Source organism: Castor canadensis, chromosome 8, assembly GCF_047511655.1.
Source record: "Castor canadensis chromosome 8, mCasCan1.hap1v2, whole genome shotgun sequence".
NCBI classification, from domain to species: Eukaryota; Metazoa; Chordata; class Mammalia; order Rodentia; family Castoridae; genus Castor; species Castor canadensis.
This window is the reverse complement of record NC_133393.1, coordinates 126,490,536-126,513,463: the sequence shown is the minus strand read 5'-3', so window position 1 is coordinate 126,513,463 and position 22,928 is coordinate 126,490,536. Positions and strand designations below refer to the sequence as shown.

Sequence of the window (22,928 nt, the reverse complement as noted above, 5' to 3'; positions counted from 1 at the left end):
TCCACTTGGTACTGTGCAACTATGTTTTTGATAATCTAGTTGGTGGTTTCAGGGTTCAGTCACCTGTTTTCTTTCACTTGATTTAATTTTTGTTTTGTGGCTGTGTTGGGTTTTTAGCTATGTTGGTGTGCTGTTTTTGTCCCTGGTATGGGTGTAATTTAGTATTAAGTAATTCACAGGTTTAATACCTGACCAGTTTATGTGTTACATACAAGACCCCTTGGTGGTAATATCTATAAGCAGTAGGAGCTGTGGGGTTAACGTTTGTAATGCTAGCTATAGAAATTTGGAAAGTTGGATAGGGTGGTACTAAAGGGAGATATGGGAAGTTGGGTGGGTGAGTGGGGAAAGCTGTGTGTGGGCTGCTGTTTTTGTGGTCCTTTTATGTTTTGGGTATATTTCTGTTGTTGAAGAGGGTGTTTGTGTTAGGGATTGCAGGGATTTGGTGTTGGTAAAGTTGATATAGTAGTTTGGTCAGTGGGTGATTAGTGTGAAGGAGGGAGGGATAGTCTGGTAACAGGTTGGGGAAGAATGGGAGGGGAAGGTGAGGGTTGGGGGAAGAGAATAGGTGAGAAGGGGCAGAATTAGTTGTTGGACATGGGACTAATGGTTTTAGCACAGGAGAAGGATGGAGAGTGAAGGGGGTGAGAATAGGGATGAGAGGATGATGATGGTAAAGCTGATAGTATAGAAAGAGAAGAAAAGATAATAGGGATAAAAATAAAAATAGAAAACCCACAATAACAAAACTAACAACAACAACAACAAAATCCAAGGAAATCAGTGTGGAGAAATGAACAAACAAACAAAAAACAAGCAACAAAACTCCAGGTTCAGCTACAGTAGAATTTCAGTCTTAGTTTAAGTTCTGGAGTTACTCCTCCAGCATCCAGTCCTCGTGTTGGCATATAAGCATAAGATCTGTCCAGCTCTCGCCTGGTCTCACTACTTGTGAGTAGTGTTTTATTATTCTGTCTTTCCACTGTAGCTGCTTTGTCAGCTCTTCCCCCAGAGAGGTGTGGCAGTTTAAGTTTGCATGCTGTCCTCAGGTTCAGGAGATCAGCACTGTAGTCCACTCGTTGTCCTGCTTTGGAGATGGCATTTTGCTGTGCTTGTTTACTTGGATTTCTGTGCTGGGGGCTTACTTCTTACCCTGCACCCTTTCTGTGGGATAGGGTCAGTGTTCTGTCAGCCCCCACCGCTGTCAGTGGGTTATGATGGTTTGCTGTTTGTTTTTCAATTTTGCAGGGCAGTTTGGCTTTGGGTGCTGCTCACTGGCTCAGGAAATGAGTTTTGTGATCCACTACCTGCCCTGCTTCAGGGAGTGGCTTATCACCTGCCTAGTGTCAACCTTCCTTCCTTTCCAGCATTTGTTTACTGATAGTTCTGCTGAGATTAGTTCCTTGCCCCTCCCCCTTTCTCTGGTGCACTTTCAGCAATCACGCCCCTTCTGCTGTGTGCTAGATTACAGTTTGCTGTATGTTGTTCAGTTTTTTGGAGGGAGGGATATCAGTCTGCACAGGGGGCTTTGCTGGTTTATACCTGGAGTGGCTGGGGGGAGTTCTGTGTGATGGGTGGTGCTCACCTGTTTGGTCTGCCAAATGTCTCATAGGCAGGTTTGGAGCCAGGAGCAGTGGCATCCCACAAGTTTTTTCAGTATAGTGTGGTATCGAGGAAGCTTTCCATGGGCTATGGGTTCAGGGTGTCTACGTTTTGATTCTTGGTGGTGCTTTATTTCCACGAAGTGTGACTCCAGTGTCTCCAGCAAGGTTTTGGAGTGCTGGAGCTCACGCTGTCTGCTTCTGCACCCTAGTTTCCATCTTAGATCTCAATATTTGTTTTTATTAGGATATATTCGTTGTACAGGGGGGGATTTATTGTGACAATTCCAAATAAGCTTATGTTGTGTATTGGTTAGATCACTCCCATTCTCTCTACCCCTCAACCCTCTCAATGCCCCACTTAAAACTATTGAAAGAGATTTCTTTGTTAATTTCATATAAGTATGTGAAGTCCATCAACCATATTCCCTCACCTTAAACATCCTTCGTTCACATCTCCCCTTCCAGAAGTACCCACACACATATATTGAACCTGTTTTATAGTCCTGTTTTTCGTTATTAATATTTAAGTTGATGTTCAAAGGCATTTCTCAGTGTATCCCCACTGTGAGTATACTTTACTTTGGTCATTCAACCCATTCCTTTCCCCCATTATCTCCCATCCCCCATTTTTCAACAACTTCCAATACATATCCTTATATCCACTACCTTCACAGATGATGCTTTATGATATTGTTGATGCTCTATCATTCTTTGATTTCTTTTTTGCAACATTCTTTATGAAGACTTTGCCAATTCCAACCAATGGGCATGTAGAAAGTCTAGTGTTTCCTAATTTGCAATTGATAACCCTTGGAGTTCTTAGACTTCTTAAAGTAGCAAGCTAAAATCTAATGACTCAGTGATAAGATTCTGCAATCTTTGATTAATCTGATTGTTCCTGTTTTTGTTGTAAGGACTCAACCTTTATTCTTGAAATGTGATTCTGAGAAACATGCCTTTGGATGTGACAGTATGTAATTGTTTTGAAAAATAAGGGAATTGCTGAGGATTTTCACCCACCTTCTTAATAAGAATTCCTAATGTCATAACCTGCCTTTCTACTACAAATAAAATGAAAGGCTTATTTAAATTCAGAATTCATAAGGTCAGGTAGATAACATTAAATCTTTTTAAATTTTTGAAGAGCTTCTAGTTTTCTAGCCTACTCCAAGTGTTGATAAGCAGGTCCTTGCATTGCCTCATAAAGGGGCTTAATTATTAACACAAAGCTAGGGATCCAACTTCTCAGTTGTTTCCAGAAAAGTTCTGAGCTATCTTCTTTGAGGTGGCCCTATCTTTAAGATGGCCTCTTTTCTCTCAAGGACAAGAGATTGTTTCCCTGGAGTCAGAATTTGGCCTAAACATTTTACTTTTTGCTAGGAGATCTGTGCCTTTCCTAGAGAGACTTGGTATCCTGAAAATCTCAAGAAGTTAAGGATTGTAATAGTGTTACAAGAATCCTATAAGGAGATCCAGATGGAGATCTTTTATATACTTCACTAAGGCTCCACCATTGAATATTAAGGATCTTAATTCCTTTGCTAAGGTGTTTCTGTTACCCTTTTTTTTCCCTTCCAAAGGGCAATATGTTTAAAATCTAACACAAAGTGCTCTGTAAGGGAACAAAAAGTTTCATTTGTTCCCTAAAGTGTCTCTAGCATGAGATTAAATGCTGTTATTCCCTATAAAAAACAATAGCAAGATAACAATATGAGTGATGCATCATGGTAGATAGATTCCATTGCTAAAAGTAGTAGGAGAGCAAATATTAAAAGTCTACCCCCAAAGGAGAGGAAATAGGGGATGAAATATTCTCTGAGTTACTTATTAGTCATCAGACTAAATAAAGTGCAACAAAAGCCTGTCCGTAGGTAAACTAATAGGTGAGAAGGGGACAAATTGTCATGGCATAAGTATATAAGTCAATTCTTTGTTTAAGCCTAAAGGTAGAATCACTATCATAAAACAGAATACAAGAGGGAGCAGAGTCAAAGTCAGAAAGTATGAGTTCACCTTCTAACAGGGGACCTTGGAAGGGCATTAGTGTCAAGTGACCATATATAAGAACTCTTTCTCCCTAACCTCTGAACTTTGGAAAAGTTGGCACAAGAGATTCCTACAGGATCCTCATATTTTAGCCTCCCAGGCATATACTGTCACTCCATTTTGATTCTGATAACATCCCCTCCTTGTCTTTGTACAATGTGACTTTAATTGTCCCTCACTGCCTGGGTGAGATTTGTCCTGAATGATCTAATGTGATCCCACATCAAGGAAGAAGTGACAGTGCCAATAAGACCCTTTGGCCAAGTTCAAGTAACTAAGGTTTAGAAGAAGTGGCTTTTAGGCTGCACTTACCTGAATCCCATAGTTAAGCCTAATTCTCTGTCCTCTTAAGTCCTAGAATCTCAAAATACTGTTTAAATTGCTTTGTTAGAAGTACTTCTGTGGAATGTCAATAGACAATAGTTACAAAGTTTTGCAAGGGAAATACAAAGCAAAACCAACAAGACTAAATATTTTAAAAACTTATTTGTAAATAAGCAACCATAGTTAGAATTTTTGAAAAATGTTTAGCTGTTGACCAGTCTAGTAATTTCCATTGCAAATAGCCTTTTAGGTTAATAATAATGATTAATAACATTATGTCAGGACCATCATCAATCCCTCATTATCCTTTTAAAGAAAATCTGAATTCTTAGTATAAAGACCGTGTGTGTGTGTGTGTGTGTGTGTTTGTGTGTGTGTGTGTATACCTATATTTTGTTAATAGTAGGTTAGCTTTGTATATAACTCCCCACTCAATTTTCTCTTTTAAGAATCTATGAATAAAATTTAAATAAAGTAGAATGTATTTGTTTACATATGTACTATCTAGGTGACCAAACCCGGTCCTTTTAATTATCTAGAGTGTCACTGCCTGGAGTGCAATATTTTGGCATGTCTGATTATCTTCACTTAAAAGATGATAGTCATAATGCAATTAGGAGTACATAAACACAACCTGGAAAAAGGCTAGCATCACCAACATTTTCTATTTGGAGGATACAAGCTTGGTAAAGTGTTTTCTTAAGCTTTTCATTTTAGAATGATTATATACTTGGGGAACATAAATACATGTAATATTTAACAGAGCCAGTAACAGTTAGCATCATAGGTACCCAGTTTTAATTAATTTGGTTTTTACTTTTGAAGGAAAATTGAGAATCTGTAGTTGTAGGATAACAGGTGTACAGCCCTGAAAAATACCAATGTTTTTAGACCTCTTATAAGTTTATGGGACAATGCTTTGACCCCAGATTGACGTTTTTCCAGATGTACAAGTGCATGTCAAATATGTAATATCTAAATGCTCATTTAGAGCAAATAAATGTAGCTAGGTTTTAAATAGCTGGAGTGTCCAAATGCCAGGTTTCTCCATTTGAATGGTAGCATGAATGCCAGTAGTTTCATTGACCATTTTATGTTGACAGTTCAGATGCAATGCATACCATATAAAAGAGAACGCTTCTTGGTTATTTGATATGTATTAAACTTATGTGCCTTTAACTCTGTAAACTCTTGCATAACCTTTTGAGAAAGTTAAGATGTGTAGCTCTGCACATTTCAATCACAAATATACTGCAAGTGCTCCTGTTTTATTCCTTTGGAAAGTATTTGCTTTAGCTGATTTTTTTTTCTTTTTCATTCTTTTTGCTTGTTTCTCTAGCCCTTGTGCTTATCAAAAGTTAGCTCTAATGCCTTTGTTTGATTCAAACTATACAGTTTTGTTGAAAATACTTGATAAGTAATACTCAGTACTTTATATTGTATCACTTCAAGAGATTGAATGTCTGGTTGTCTTATGTTTTATGACTGACTGCTGTGTTAAAGGGAGACAACCATACACCTATATTAAGTGGTTTAGTTTACTGGTAATATTTGGCACCATGTAAGCAATGAATTCTTTGCTATTCCTCATAGTGATTTTAGCATCCAACTGATGATTATTGCCTGACTCAATTATTTCATTAAGGAGTTAAAAAATTCATGATTTTCTAGTTGTTTTATGCTTTTACATTTATTAACAAGCATTCTTTTGTAAAATAAAGAGCTTTCCCTCTAGCTCAGGCTATTTGGGTATCTTGAGTACAGTTCTATGACAGTACAAGATCAAATGGTGCTTTGCTCCTGTTTACCAGTTTTCAGAATTTAGTATTTGTGCTTTGCTTCTGTTTTTTTTTTTTCTCCTTTAAGTTTCGGTTCTTTGGGTATTATGATGTCCAAAAAGTTGAGTTTTGTAGTTATTATGAGAGACAATATTATGGTTTGAACTCAGGGCCTTGAGCTTGCTAGGCAGACACTCTACCCCCCAAGCCACGACCTCAGCCCTTTTCACTTTGATTATTTTTTAAGATGGGGTCTGGATTTTATGCCCAGGTTGGCCTGGACCAGGTTCCTCATATTTATGCTTCCTGTGTAGCTGGGATGACAGGCAAGCACCACTACAGCTTTTTATTTGGTGAGGTGGAATCTCATAAACTTTTTGTCCAGACTGGCCTTGCACTGTGACCCTCCAGATCTCCACCCCTCATGACAGGTGTGAACCAGTACACCTGTCAGCATTACTTCTTAATAGGCCTCCATCACTCTTCATTTAACTTTTCTATGTAATTTTTGCTCAGCACACAATAATTTACTGAAGAGAACTAAAAGTTTAGGCTTTTTTTTTTATGTTAAAGACACTTTAGTGTCTTTAATTAAAAGACACTTTAGTTAAAGACACTTTAGTGTCTTTAATTAGTAACTTTTTATAGTAGAACATTATGTTAGTCAGCTTTTCATTACTGTAAAAAGTACGTGAGATATATCAACTTAAAAATAGGAAAGGTTTATTTTGCTCAATTTTGAAGGTTTTATGCCATGACCTATAGATCTTGTTGCTCTTGGTCTATGGTGGCATGGTACATTATGGCAGGAGCATGTGTTTGCAGAGGTATACTTGCTTCATGGTCAGGAATAGAAAGTAAAAGAGACCATGGAAAAGAACAAGGTCTCTCAGTGCCTTTTGATCTAAGACATAAGGTCTTTGACATTCTGAGTGACACATTTTCATGGTGCTGTTTATTGTACTTTTCCAAATTAATTGAATTTCATTTTACTGTGAGCTATAAAAGAAATCATTAAATTAAATCATTAATTAAAAATCATTAATCATTAACTAAAAATTTCCAAATATTCTTAAATGAAAGTTGCAAATATCTTCTTATATGGCAAATATTACATGTTTTTAAATTGTTTTCAAATATATTTTACTCTCAATTGTATTATCCATCTCAAAAGTGGCTAGTGCTTTACCAGGAAAAAAATACTAATATAACTCATTATATTCTCTTTCACATAGGAAATGGCTGTTTTCAAAATCGCAGCTCTCCAAAAAGTTATAGATAATAGTGTTTCTTTGTCTGAGCTAGAACTAGCTAATAAACAATACAATGAATTGACTGCTAAGTACAGAGACATCTTGCAAAAAGATAATATGCTTGTTCAAAGAACAAGTAACTTGGAACACATAGAGGTAAGTCTATGGCCCTTGAACCTTGTGACATTAGCCATTTTTTTAATGATATTTTTAAGTTTGGGGGGATTTTATAGATTTTAATTAGAAAAAGTTTGTTTCAATTTATGTAAATTTACAGGTGTTATGCAGATATATAATTTAATTGTATTTTATTCTTGAATATCAGTATGCACACATGCATAACATATTCTTTATTTATAGTTGCAGAGTGACTTATAGATGACTTCATACAGGTCATCTCCCTTATCCTGTTTGAATGATTTAGCTGAATCACACTTCTTTCATCCAAACACTTATTATTTTTTTAAATTAATTAGTTAATTTATTTTTCTTTTATTCATATGTGCATGCAATGTTTGGGTCATTTCCCCCCCCTCCCCGCCCCGTCCACTTTCTCTCTTCCCCACCCCCTTGCTACCAGGCAGAAACTATTTTGCCCTTATCTCAAATTTTGTTGAATAGAGAGTATAAGAAATAAGAAGGAACATGGAACAGATAGGGTATTATATTCAAAGGAAGAAGTGTCATTAGGTACACATTCCTTTCTCTTACCACTATTCCCAGAGTGAACAATCTCTTATGGTCCCTGGATTCTGTTCCTTATGATGGATTTATTGACAGTGGATGATGTCTTAATGGCTTTTTCTAGATCCTGGATGAGCTCGGCACATCTCTGTCCTTTCCTATTTTACTGATACAAAAGAGTAGGATGGAGTGTTACAAGTTCCGTTCACACCTTCTGTGAATATTATTTTCTTTAGTCACATAATCGTTGTACTTTTTTAAGTAGACAAACAAGTTCTTGTTTTGTTCGTCTTCTTAATCAGAAATTATAGGCTTATATCTTTTGGTTTATTCTCTTTTAAAATCTCACAGAGTAGAATAAAATATAATTCTATTAGCTGGGCATAGTGGTGCGTGCCTGTAATCCTCATTTCTTAGGCAGTAGAGACAGGAGGATTGCAGTTTGAGGCCAGCCCTATCTCAAAAATAAGCTGAAAAGGTTGTGCATGTCTGTAATCCCAATGACTCATGAGGCAGGTATAGGAGGATGATGGTTCAATGCCAGCCTGGGCAAAGCATGAGATCTTAACTGAAAAATAAACTAAAAGCAAAAGGACTGGGAACATCAGTAAAGTGGTAGAGTACCTGCCTAGCATATGCAAGGTCCTGAGTTCAATCCCCAGTGCTCCCCTCCCCACCCCGCATACCTTTCATTGACTTCTACAAAATTATCTGAATCATTGTTTATTACTATTATCAAGAAGTAATTGTGATCAGTTTACTTTCTACTGCTTTGTCAAAGGCATGATTATGTTAATTTTTGTAGATAATTCTAAATATTTAGTTATGGTAACAATTTATTTCCTTTTTGCCATATTCTGTGTCCTCATTTCTGTCCTTTCTAATATTAAAGAATTCTAAGTAAGAAATCTGCAGACAACATCTCAATGAGTAATTTTTAACTTAAGTTCATCTATTTTCCCAAAGAATATTTTTCATTTTTTCTCACAAATTACAAAAGAAGATATGCCTTATCATTTAATCTCTGTATTTTCACTTATATACTAATTACTTATTTTAACAGAACTTGTTAAATGCCTGTGTCCCACTTGTTACTGCAGTATATCAAAAACACCTGCAAAATTATATGTGCAAAAATAGTGCATAAAATGACCATTTTATTCTGCTTATAGCTCCTAGGGACCAGAATTCAGACAGGGCACACTGTGGGAGGCTTGTCTGCTCTACAAAGCCTGATCCCTAAATTAGGAAAGCTTAAAAGACAAGGGTAACTCAGCACTGGGGAACTGGAATCAACTGAAAGCACCTTCACTCACATACCTGGTATAGGGCTATGATGACTTTAGGCTGATTCTTCTCTGGGATTGTTTACCAGTGTTTACTTGTGACTTCACACATCTCAGCTTCCTCACAGCATGGCAGTCTCTTGAGTCATTGAGCTTCTCCCCTAGCTACCAGGACCCTATCACTAGTGTTCTAACGAACTAGGTAGAAATCACATTGCCTTTCATGATTCAGTGGAGAACGATACAATATTATCCTCCACTGTTCTTTGTTGCTTAAAGGAGCCACAAGGCTGCTGGGAAGTAATGAAAGAACCATACTCCCCACCTCTTAATGTAAGGTGTATCAAAAAATTTTGTGGTATCTTATTAAAAACTGCCACAGCCTTTTCAAGGAGATTTCTACCTGGCTTTGACAGCTACATCAAATTCATTAGGTTCAAGACTTTCTTGTGCTCTTGGACCCCTCAGTCGGCCAATTAAGGGACTTCTTAGTTATATTGTACCTTTTCTCTCCTGTTCTGTCTGCCTTCCATTTATTGATTCATTTATTTATTATTCATATGTGCATACAATGCTTGGGTCATTTCTCCCCCCTGCCCCCACCCCCTCCCTTACCACTCACCCCCACCCCCCCTGTCTCCCCCCAACCACCTCGATACCTGGCAGAAACTATTTTGCCCTTATCTCTAATTTTGTTGAAGAGAGAGTATAAGCAATAATAGGAAAGAACAGGGTTTTTGCTAGTTGAGATAAGGATAGCTATACAGAAAGTTAAAACACATTAATTTCCTGTGCATGTGTGTTACCTTCTAGGTTAATTCTTCTTGATCTAAACTTTTCTCTAGTTCCCAGTCCTCTTCTCCTATTGGCCTCAGTTTCTTTTAAGGTATCTGCTTTAGCTTCTCTCCATTGAGGGCAACAAATGCTAACTAGTTTTTTAGGTGTCTTACCTATCCTCATATCTCCCTTGTGTGCACTCGCTTTTATTATTTGATCAAAGTTCAATCCCCTTGTTGTGTTTGCCCTTGATCTAATGTCCACATGTGAGGGAGAACATATGATTTTTGGTCTTTTGGGCCAGGCTAACCTCACTCAGAATGATGTTCTCTAATTCCATAAATTCCCAAGTGAATGATAACATTTTGTTCTTCTTCATGGCTGCATAAAATTCCATTGTGTATAGATACCACATTTTCTTAATTCATTCGTCAGTAGTGGGGCATCTTGGCTGTTTCCATAACTTGGCTATTGTGAATAGTGCCGCAATAAACATGGGTGTGCAGGTGCCTCTGGAGTAACCTGTGTCACAGTCTTTTGGGTATATCCCCAAGAGTGGTATTGCTGTATCAAATGATAGATCAATGTTTAGCTTTTTAAGTAGCCTCCAAATTTTTTTCCAGAGTGGTTGTACTAGTTTACATTCCTACCAACAGTGTAAGAGGGTTCCTTTTTCCCTGCATCCTCACCAACACCTGTTGGTGGTGGTGTTGCTAATGATGGCTATTCTAACAGGGGTGAGTGGAATCTTAGTGTGGTTTTAACTTGCATTGCATTTATTGCTAGAGATGGTGAGCATTTTTCATGTGTTTTTTGGCCATTTGAATTTCTTCTTTTGAAAAAGTTCTGTTTAGTTCACTTGCCCATTTCTTTATTGGTTCATTAGTTTTGGGAGAATTTAGTTTTTTAAGTTCCCTATATATTCTGATTATCAGTCCTTTGTCTGATGTGTAGCTGGCAAATATTTTCTCCCACTCTGTGGGTGTTCTCTTCAGTTTAGAGACCATTTCTTTTGATGAACAGAAGCTTTTTAGTTTTATGAGGTCCCATTTGTCTATGCTATCTCTTAGTTGCTGTGCTGCTGTGGTTTCATTGAGAAAGTTCTTACCTATACCTACTAATTCCAGAGTATTTCCTACTCTTTCCTGTATCAACTTTAAAGTTTGTGGTCTGATATTAAGATCCTTGATCCATTTTGAGTTAATCTTGGTATAGGGTGATATACATGGATCTAGTTTCAGTTTTTTGCAGACTGCTAACCAGTTTTCCCAGCAGTTTTTGTTGAAGAGGCTGCTTTTTCTCCATTGTATATTTTTAGCAACTTTGTCAAAGACAAGTTGGTTATAGTTGTGTGGCTTCATATCTGTGTCCTCTATTCTGTTCTACTGGTCTTCGTGTATGTTTTTGTGCCAGTATCATGCTGTTTTTATTGTTACTGCTTTGTAATATAGTTTGAAGTCAGGTATCGTGATTCCTCCACCATTGTTCTTTTGACTGAGTATTGCCTTGGCTATTTGTGGCCTCTTGTGTTTCCATATAAATTTAATGGTAGATTTTTCAGTCTCTTTAATGAATGTCATTGGAATTTTGATGGGAATTGCATGAAATATGTAGATTACTTTTGGGAGTATAGACATTTTTACTATGTTGATTCTACCAATCCATGAGTATGGGAGATCTCTCCACTTTCTATAGTCTTCCTCAATCTCTTTCTTCAGGAGTTTATAGTTTTACTTACAGAGGTCATTCACATCCTTTGTTAGGTTTACACCTAGGTATTTGATTTTTTTGAGGCTATTGTAAATGGAATTGTTTTCATACATTCTTTTTCAGTTTGTTCATTGTTAGTGTATAGAAATGCTAATGATTTTTCTATGTTGATTTTATATCCTGCTACCTTGCTATAGCTATTGATGGTGTCTAAGAACTTCTGAGTAGAGATTTTTGGGTCTTTAAGGTATAGGATCATGTCGTCTACAAACAGGGATATTTTGACAGTTTCTTTACCTATTTATATTCCTTTTATTCCTTCTTCTTGCCTAATTGATCTGGCTAAGAATTCCAGTACTATGTTGAATAGGAGTGAAGATAGTGGGCATTCTTGTCTAGTTCCTGATTTTAGAGGGAATGGTTTCAGTTTTTCTCCGTTAAGTATAATGCTGGCTGTATGTTTGTCATATATAGCTTTTATAATGTTGAGGTACTTTCCTTCTATTCCTAGTTTTCTTAGAGCTTTTATCATGAAATGGTGTTGGATCTAATCAAAGGCTTTTTCTGCATCTAGTGACATGATCAAGTGGTTTTTGTCTTTGCTTCTGTAAATGTGGTTTATTACATTTATTGATTTTTGTGTGTTGAACCACCCCTGCATTCCTGGGATGAAGCCTACTTGGTCATGGTGAATAATCTTTATGATGTGTTGTTGAATTCGGTTTGCCATTATTTTGTTAAAGATTTTTGCATCGATGTTCATTAAGGAGATTGGCCTATAGTTCTCCTTTTTGGAGGTGTCTTTGCCTGGTTTTGGGATGAGTGTAATACTGGCTTCATAAAATGTGTTAGGCAGTTTTCCTTCCCTTTCTATTTCATGGAACTGTTTTAGGAGAGTTGGTATCAGTTCTTCTTTAAAGGTCTGATAGAATTCAGCAGAGAATCCATCAGGTCCTGGACTTGTCTTTTTGCGGAAACTCTTTGATTGCTGCTTCAATTTCATTTTGTGTTATAGATCTATTCAGGTGATTAATATCCTCTTGGTTCAGTTTTGGATATCATATGTATGTAGAAATCTGTCCATTTTAAGATTTTCAAATTTATTTGTATATAGGTTCTCGAAGTAGTCTCTGATGATTTCCTGGACTTCCATGGTGTTTGTTGTTATCTCCCCTTTTGCATTCCTGATTCTACTAATTTGGGTTTTTTCTCTCCTCATTTTAGTCAGGTTTGCCAGGGGTCTGTCGATCTTGTTTATTTTTTCAAAGAACCAACTTTTTGTTTCATTAATTCTTTGTACGGTTTTTTTGGTTTCTATTTCGTTGATGTCAGCTTTTATTTTTATTATTTCTCTCCTTCTATTTGTTTTGGGATTTGCTTGTTCTTGTTTTTCAAGGAGTTTGAGATGTATCATTAGGTCATTGATTTGGGATCTTTCAATCTTTTTAATATATGTACTCATGGCTATAAACTTTCCTCTCAGGGCTGCCTTTGCTGTGTCCCATAGGTTCCGGTAGGTTGTGTTTTCATTTTCATTGACTTCCAGGAACTTTTTAATTTCCTCTTTTATTTCATGGATGATCCATTCTTTATTAAGTAATGAGTTACTCAGTTTCCACCTGTTTGCATGTTTTTTGTCTTTTCTTTTGTTGTTGAGTTCTACTTTTACTGCATTGTGATCAGATAGTATGCACAGTATAATTTCTATTTTCTTATATTTGCTGAGGTTTGCTTTGTGCCCTAGGATATGATCTATTTTGGAGAAGTTTCCATGGGCTGCTGAGAAGAATGTATATTGTGTAGAAGTTGGATGAAATGTTCTGTAGACATCAAGTAGGTCCATTTGATCTATTGTATATTTTAGATTTTGGATTTATTGATTTTTTTGTTTGGATGACCTATCTATTCATGATAATAGGGTGCTAAAGTCTCCCACAATCACTGTGTTGGAGTTAATATATGCTTTTAGGTCCTTCAGGATATGTTTGATGAAATTGGGTGCATATAGGTTGATAATTATTGTTTCCTTTTGGTCTATTTCCCCTTTTATTAGTATGGAATGTCGTTTACACTTCATGTTATGTTTTGCTGTAAGGACGTTCATAATTTGCTTTAGAAACTTATTTTTTTTTTGCAACACATGTTCTTTCTTACATATGTTCTTTCGTACATGTGATTTCCATTGTCTCGCCAGATTTCTTCTCTTCCAGTTTGTCTACTCAGTGCATTTTTATTCGTGTATCAAACTATTCAGGTATTACCTTTTTTTCTGAAACATGTTCTTTATGGATTCTGGTTTTGTATCTTGTACATAATTCTGCTATTCATATCACATCACGTATGTGTTTATATATCTGCTTCACTTACTGGACTGTAAGCCAGTATGAAACACTTTGTTATGTGTGTTTAGTTATCTCCTGTTGGCAGAGAATTAGAGCTCATAAATGTTGACCTGAGAGCATGGTTAATAACATAGAACCATGCTGGAAAATCATTGCCAGTTTTTTTTTGTTTTGTTTTTGTTTTTGAGAGTATAGTTTCATTGGAGTTGAGCTGATGAAAATCAGGCTCCTGAAAAAATGAAGAGAGTGGATTGTAAGAAAATATTAAAACTCTGTGAATAACAAGGCAGTAGAAAACCTGGTAATTTGATTGAAGAAATAGATGTGTATTGAGATAGACTCAAAAAGAGCATTTGTTTTTTAACTTTTGTTTGTTTTTTAAATAAAGAAAACCAGTGAAACTTGAGGGGGAAGAAAAAGAAAATTTTAGACCTAGTTGGGAGAGGGTAATGGAGATTAGGAATGAGTGGTAATAAAAAATAAAATGCTAAGTAAGATACGGGAAGAAAATGGGCTTTGGAACAAAATTAGGGTTATCTTGTGAAATATGATAAGGAAGGAAGAAAAAAATGGGTAGGAAGATGTTTAAAACACCTCGATGCCTCTTTCTCACTTCTTCTGTTCTCTGGTATATTCACGGTATCTAAAATCTGGTGTAATTGTGCACTTTAACAGAAAAATCACGTTTTATTTCCTTTTCTTGCTTATTTCATCACAATCACCCCCTTTTTTACTCATTACTCTAATTTTATTATTCTTCATAACACTTACTCTCTGTTATTGTACTATATATTGGCTTACTTTCCAGTTACCTCACTAAAATATAAATCTTGAGCAGTGCTACTGAGAAAGTTTTTAGGTGTGGGAGCATTTTGTACTTTAGATTTTTAGTTTAGGGATGCTCAACAGCTCAAATCTATACAAATAGTACATCAGAAAACAAAACAAAAACTTCCAAGGTCTGAAATACTTCCAGTTCCAAGCATTTTGAATCAGGTAATGAATGCTCTCTTCGCACTTAGTTTTGCTCCTGCTGCTTACGTCTCCAGTTTCTTGTCTCAGGCCTTTTCCTCCTCTCTGCTTTTCTAATACATCAAACCCTTTCTCACTCTAGAGTACTGTTATTTGCCATACTGTAGCAGCTCTTTTCATGGCCAATTTCTTGTGAAGTTTGGCTTCTTCTCATACCTTATGTTTCAGCTTAAATAACTCCTCTTTGGTGGTTAAACGTTTTTCAGTCATTCTTATCTAGACATGCCTCCTCTCATTTTTCTCTGGCTCAGTACACTGTATTTTTTTCTTTCATGTTCCTGATAGTTTAATGAAGTTTCTGCTTATTTACCTTTTTATTGCCTTCCACATCCTCTCCAATTCCTGATACAAATACGTATCTACAGACACCAACCCGAGAAACCTATAAAACACAGAATTTTGTCTGTTTCGTTTTACACCATGAACATTCGATACCTGTCTCTGAGCACGCTAAGGATGCACAGTATTTGTGTGAATGAGGCAAGTAAGCACTCGTTTGTGAAGGTTATGTGTATCCAGATTAACCCGAATGACCATGCAACTTTAATGACAGAAGCTAATTCTCAGAAGTGTAGAGCCATGTGTTGGAAACACAGATTTTGATGATTATTTTTAAATAATATTTTATACAGATTTATGTATATGTATCACATATGGGGGAAATACTTATACAGAAACTAAGTTGTGAGTTTTAGGAGATAACCATAAAAAGTTGAAACCTCGTCACTTCTGTGGTATTGTTGTAAATTACAGTGTAGTTTATTAGTGATGTTTGTCTTTTACTCAGCATGAAAATGCATCCTTAAAAGAACAAATGGAATATGTAAATAAAGAACTGGAGATTACCAAGGAAAAACTTCACACTATTGAACAAGCCTGGGAACAGGAAACTAAATTAGGTAAATTTTAGAATTCTGATAATGTAAAATGGTTCGTATCTTACAGTGAACATTTTTCATTTAAATTCCATTCCCATTATAAGATGACAAGGGCAAATTTTGATTTAAAAAAAAAGAGTTCTCTGCTTAACAGTTTAACTTAGTAAGCATTAATTAGTGAATAATATCGTGGACAAGTCTCCTCCAAAATTTGGCTAATAGTTCTTAAATTATTTTCTTAATTAAGTCGTATTAGTTAAAAATTTATGACGAAACATTAGCCATTTTGAATCATTTTAACAATCAAAACTAGTGATTCTTTTTAAATACTAGTATTTTAACAATAGCAATATGAGTTCTTTTTCAGAGTATAAAGTTATACTATGCCATTTTAGATGTTTTAATTAAAAGATCACTATAAAATGTGATGAAAAATTGAAAAGTATTTCTGCTGCCCGTAGTTGCACTGCTATATTGTGATTGTTTTTCTTATCTATGCCATATGTATTATATATACTTTAAATTATAATAAATACTATTTAGTAGAGATCAAAATTATTACCATGTTTTAACCATCATACTTGCAAATATTTACATATATCCTGCTTCAGTAAATACAAATCACTAGCTTTTTAAATTTTTATTACTGTTTATCATGCTACAGTAAAAAATCTTTGTGGCTTCTGGTGGGGTTTCCCATATTAGATTTTCAAATGATGATCCTACTTTATGACAGTTTGTAATTTTATCTCATAGTATTGTCTTTTAATTTTTAAATAAATTTGCTATTCTGGGCAAGATGTTTTTGTTTTCTGGACTGTAGAGGTCTTTAAGGTTTCTGTTATTGAACAACTATTTTATTAAATTGGTCATAGAGACACTTGGTTTAGTGAGGCCTAACTTTGGGAAATGTAAGATAAACTACTTTTAGAAACATAATTTTTAATTCAATAAGGAAATATGAATTGAATTCCATGTAACTACTACATTATAGAAAAAGACTATTTGAACTAAGATATGAAAGAATATTACACATAAAAAGGGTATTACAACATTATGTTTCTCAATTTCAGTGAGTTTTCTGTCTACTTTATCCTGTCTTTAGTAACTGTCAGATTCTCTATGGAAATTCCTTAGTTTCCAAGTACCTTAATCTATTCCATACATGACTTTTGATCACTGAATTTTTAAGAATTTTCCATTATATCATGGTTGAAGTGGCATTTCATTGTCTTTCTTCCATCAATTAATGATGGTTGGTTTTCTTTATCCTGTTTAAGAAAACTCCAAACCCAAGAACATTTGTTGGTTTATTTCTCTTAGCCCCGGTCAGGTGCTGCTTTTCATTTTTAGAGTTTTACTCCATATTGAATGGAGAAGGGCCTTATGTTCTTTATGTTTAGTACACTTTTTTTCCTTCATTCTTGGTGCTTAGGGTTTCCTGAATGAGTCTCAGTTCTATAATAAATTTACTAACCCAAAGCTTTTCTTAGTAATCTCTTACTGTTGATCATTAAGATCATAATGATTATTTCTTATAGTAGTTATTCTAAAATCATATTTTAAATCATATTGAAGTACTTTTTTAGCCAATATAGACACCGGTTGTTTTGTTTTAGTTGTTGTTCAAAATATGTATGCTAGTTTGAGAAAACTTGGTTATAAAACTTGGAATTATGAAGCTGGAAAAATAAAAGATGATGCTGGGCACTGTAGCACACGCTTCTGACAAAAACACCAAAAGAATAGCAGGAATTATTGATAGCATAAAAGACTGTTTAAAAAGTGGGTCACGCTTATTTCCTTTAAATAATTGGTCACCCCTTATGAATTTTAATTGTTTCTCTAAAAAACAAAAACTTACAAATTTGGTTTTGTTTTTCTGGGATAAGCAAAAGTATACATTTTTTTCCTTCCACCCTCAAAATGATTAAATAGATAATGACACTCCTAAGTGATTATCTTTTCATGGTAAATTGGGGATTTTAGTTCTCTTTTCATTTAGCCACAAACTTTTGTGTCCAAAGATGAGCCATGTAACAGCATATATAAGATTGGGGTATAACAAATAATAAAAGAATGTGCAATATTTGATACACTTCTGTACAAAGATCAAAAATGCCCACTGTTTGAGATCATATTTGGTAAAATTTCTTAGTCATGTTGCTTCAGATTTTACTTTTCAGCTTGGCTCTGTAATAGCTTAGAAAATCAAGTCATTGCACTTAGGTTCACAAAGTAACATTGCTTTATTGCATTGCTTCTCTTGAGGATTATCTCTTTTCCAAAAAAGTTTGTTTCTTTACCATTTTTTATTTTCTATATGTGGCACCTCTATACTAAGGTCTATGCATTGTTATTTCAGCAGTACTGTGAGGGATAGTACTTTATTATCATTTGATTGATGAAGAACTTCCATTCCGGGGAGATTAAATGTGATAGGTATCTGACAGGCAGGAAGTAACAAGTAAGAATAGCAATAGATGTGTCATAATTCAAGAAGTTCATGAGCTTCCATGGAATCACATTACCTCCTAATACACAATACCTATACTATTTGACTTATAATTCTGATGGAAATAACATGAGATTGACTTCAGTCTTATTGCATATAGGAAATGAATCTAAAATGGATAAGGCAACGAAATCAGTAACCAACAGTGACATTGTTTCTATTTCAAAAAAAATCACTATGTTGGAAATGAAGGAATTAAATGAAAGGCAGAGGGCTGAACATTGTCAAAAAATGTACGAACATATAAGGACTTCATTAAAGCAAATGGAAGAACGAAATTTTGAATTGGAAACCAAATTTGCTGAGGTTTGATATAATTTTTATCATGCAACTAGAGAGTTAAAGGTTTAGCCTTAATAACTAGTGTATTAATGTTAAGAATTCTTTGCCTCTGGATTAGCATATTCAGATAGCACTGTGTTTCCTATAATTTAATATATAAAAGATTACTTAAATCCTGAATTGTTCAAAATGAACGCAGGTATTTCTGTGAATAAGTTCTTATTTGTCATCAATGGTGTTTGGAAATTATTTTCTACTGCTATCTCTTCATTTAACAAATATTTATTGCCTATTATATTCCAGACCCTGTTTGGGAGCTGACAGTATAGCAAGAAGCAAAATGGACAGTAATCTCTGCTTTCAGGAACTTTACATTCAAACAGGAAGTTTTTGATTTGTTTTAATGTGGTTAGACTCATTAAACTATCAGACAACAAATAATTTGTAAACATTTAACAATTTATAATTACATAATACTCAGTGTTTTCTTACCTTTATAATTAATATATTTTTGAAAGCATAAATATCATTTTTATTTAACTGAGTTCTAAGTCTGTATTAATAGGATTTTGCTAACTCATTTGGATTTATTTATAGATTATATGATCAAGGCAAAAATATAATGAATACCTAATTCCAAGCAAATTAAGAATATCAGAGTTCAGATGTTATTAAAAGAGTGAACATCTAAAACAAATGATTTTTGCTAGATTGTAATATAACCACATTTTCCAGAATTTGTTCCTGATTCTTTCCTTTGTTGAGTCTCCTTTTAACAGTTAACAACCATGTCTGAATTAAGGCAAAAAGTACTACAGTACTCTAAAGGCTAAATTGTACTGAAAACTTCACCCAAAGCTCCAGCTGGGGCTGGAGCTCACTGGTAGAACACATGCTTAGCATATGTGAGGCCAGTGAGTTAAATCCCCGGCATCAAAAAATGATGTATTTGAAAGATGTTTTCTTACCTTTTCTTAGCTTACTAAAATCAACTTGGATGCACAGAAGGTGGAACAGATGTTAAGAGATGAGTTAGCTGATAGTGTGAGCAAAGCAGTAAGTGATGCTGATAGGCAACGGATTCTAGAATTAGAGAAGAATGAAATGGAACTAAAAGTTGAAGTGTCTAAGTAAGTCCATGCATACATTGTAGTCATTTGATTAGATATGTTGTCTATAGTTTGTCTTTAAAAACTTAATTACAAGCATATGGGCTAATAGTCTAAGTACCAGTTGATACTGGCTTCTTTTTTGTAAGAGCAGGATAATAATATGGTTAGGTTTTTTACAGTGTGATATAATAACATTGAAGAAGAAATGGATCTCTTAAAATCAGCATTTTTCAGGATACAGAAATGCTATTGTTGAAAGCACTAAACTTGGAATCAAACCATCTGAGGTCCACTTCATACTGCTTTATTTTAACAGGAAGGAGAGATGGAAGAGCAGTGTTCATTTAGTGCATTATTGAAGTTGCTTCACTTTAAAGTACCTCCTCCATCTGTTTCATAAGGTTGCCATAAAAACATAATGAGAAATTTAGATTTTTGACTTAATTTAACACATAGCCATCTGCTATGTGTTTGGCACTGTGCACGGTATTAAGTACATTAACTCATATAATCTCACTTACCTCTGAGGTAACATTGCTTTCATTTCATAGGAGAAAACGACTCCAGCTAATTTAGAACACAAAATGTATGTAAATACTATGTGCTAAGTAGATGCTATGTACTCACTTTTGTAATCAGTTACTACTTAAGTAGCAAGCATTTGAACTTGTACCTGCAAATCAGGTACTCTACCACTTGAATCACACCTCCAGCCCAGGAATGAAGGTTTTTTTTTTTAATATGGGACACTTGTTAACCTCTCATGGAATTAGGTTTTGTGAAACAGTTCAGGAAACCCATATACCTTTTGTGTTTTATACAAAGAAGACATGGTAGAAGCTAGAAATTTGGGATTTGGATATTTACTTAGAAGATATACTTAATTATTCCTGAAACCTTATCACTTTCTAGATTAAGAGAGATTTCTGATATTGCCAAAAGACAAGTTGAATTTTTGAATACCCAGCAACAGTCCAGGGAAAAGGAAGTAGAATCCCTCAGAATGCAGCTATTAGACTATCAGGTATGTGTAGTACTGACTCTTCTATGTAGAATTTACTTTTTTCCTAAATTCACATTAAATATTGGTGTAAGATTATAGTTTTAATCAGAAGATATGCCAACCAAAAGGCTATTATTATTCACTAGGCACCAGTGGCTCATGCCTGTAATCTTAAATACTTAGGAAACTGCAATTGGGAGGATGCAGTTCAAGGCCAGCCCAGGCAAATAGTTCATAAGACCACTATCTCCAAAATAACCAGAGCAAAATGAACTGGAGGTTTAGAAGCTCTGTGTTCAAACCCCAGTCTCATAAAACAACAAAAAGGCTGTTATTCTTATTAGTTGAAATCTGATTTTGAAAAATTCTTTAATTTGAAATATGATACATCACCCAGAAAAACATTTAAATCCCTACAGATATGTTGTATTGATTACTGACCAAAGTTAAAACACTAAGGAGGAGTAGTTATTGAATTCCTAAAAGCAATATTTTCCCTTATTTATATGTATCTTTTCACATATTCTCATATGGTATATATTTTTGAGGATTAAAGAAAAGTACATACATTGTCTATGTTAGTATTATACTAGTATTGTTATTAACATTTCGAATTTAAAAACAGTAATATTCAACTGCTGTTTTATTAGAATTTAAGTGTATTTGATTGGTTTTTTTTCCCCATCACAGTTCTTTGGTAATTGTGTTAAAATAAAGTTAGATTTTTGAAGAATTCCATGTGCCACACTATTTTGAATCTTTATTTGCTAAACTGCGATTTTAAATACATGAAAAGTTTCATTGGAAAAACTTGAAATTTGCTACAATTATGTATCTTTTAATACAGGCACAATCTGATGAAAAGGCACTAATTGCCAAGTTGCATCAACATATTGTCTCTCTTCAAATTAGTGAGGTTACTGCTCTTGGAAAGCTGGAGTCAGTTACATCCAAACTACACAAGATAGAGGCCTACAATTTGCGCATAGAACAGAAACTGGATGAAAAAGAACAGGCTCTCTATTATACTCGTTTGGAGGGGAGAAACAGAGCAAAACATCTGCGGCAAACAATTCAGTCTCTACGAAGACAGTTCAGTGGAGCTTTACCCTTGGCACAACAGGAAAAGTTCTCTAAAACAATGATTCAATTGCAAAATGACAAACTTAAGATAATGCAAGAAATGAAAAATTCTCAGCAAGAACGCAGAAATATGGAGAACAAAACATTGGAGATGGAATTAAAGTTAAAGGGCTTAGAAGAGTTAATAAGCACTTTAAAGGATGCCAGAGGAGCCCAAAAGGTAAACCTTAGTTTGAAGTTCAGTATTTCCAAGAGTTAATAATAAATTAAAGCTTTTAACATGTGTCTGTATGAAAAATGCTTAATGTGCAACCAAATTCTACTTATAATTCATTAAATTAGATTTTATTAATTAGGAATTTTGGCAATTTGAATGTCTATTATTTGTAAAAACAAAGTGAGACTTTTCTGAGCAAAAATTTTAGTAAAAGACTTATTATTAAAAAGACTTTAGTAAAAGACTTAACAATGGTACTTCTGGTGCTTACCACAGGCTGTGTTCTCACACTGACTGTCTAGATAAAGAGGAGGAAACTAAACCTACCCCATAGACACTTTAACTCAGGCCCTGTGCCTGGTCCGTATTATGAATTGGAAGACATGGTGTAGGAGGGAAAAAGAAAAAAACAAAAACGACTTAATGACTTACAATGTAAAATAACAAAGAATTTTAAATACTCTGGAAAACTTTATATATGTATATACATATATAATACATATACATATATAGTTGTATTTGCTTTATATATAAATATATCGTACGTATTATAATTATATATAAAGTATGTAATTAAATATTGTATATATTTATATGCTAATATAATACATAAGATGTATGCATATATATAATTATATTTATGTTGTATATAATTATACATAAGCATATGTAATATACAGTTCACATATGTAATATTAATATGTTTGTAATTATATATATCTAATATATAAATAACATAATCTATATTATATATTCTGTACATAATTGTAATTATATGTATATATTGTACATTATAATGTGTATATTATACATTAATTATGACATAATTATATCTATAAAGTAGATATGTTATAATTATTCATAAGTGTTTTAATGGTTATCAGTTCATTTCTATTCTACATAAATACTATCTGTTTAAAATTACTTACAAGTAGGAGGCCCACTTTTCATTTTTTAGTATGACGTTTTTACTCTCAGTTCATAGGCATTGAATGTTAAATG

General features: G+C 34.4%; 1 protein-coding gene and 1 non-coding gene across 5 annotated transcripts in view; both read left to right on the top strand.

Annotated features, from left to right (window-relative positions):
• Positions 1-22,928, top strand: part of Cep290 (centrosomal protein 290) — a 106,521-nt gene that overhangs the window by 38,696 nt on the left and 44,897 nt on the right. For 3 of the 4 annotated variants that reach the window (XM_074084079.1, XM_074084076.1, XM_074084077.1), the window contains 6 exons: positions 6,988-7,161; positions 15,624-15,735; positions 18,330-18,535; positions 19,490-19,641; positions 20,536-20,647; positions 21,474-21,929. In XM_074084079.1, the coding sequence (XP_073940180.1) occupies positions 6,988-7,161; positions 15,624-15,735; positions 18,330-18,535; positions 19,490-19,641; positions 20,536-20,647; positions 21,474-21,929 (1,212 nt within the window). The remainder of the gene's footprint in view (positions 1-6,987; positions 7,162-15,623; positions 15,736-18,329; positions 18,536-19,489; positions 19,642-20,535; positions 20,648-21,473; positions 21,930-22,928) is intronic. The other variant, XM_074084078.1, reaches the window with a different exon arrangement.
• Positions 22,181-22,313, top strand: LOC141410623 (small nucleolar RNA SNORA51). Its single transcript, XR_012435458.1, has one exon. It is a non-coding gene; the product is annotated as a small nucleolar RNA SNORA51 (small nucleolar RNA).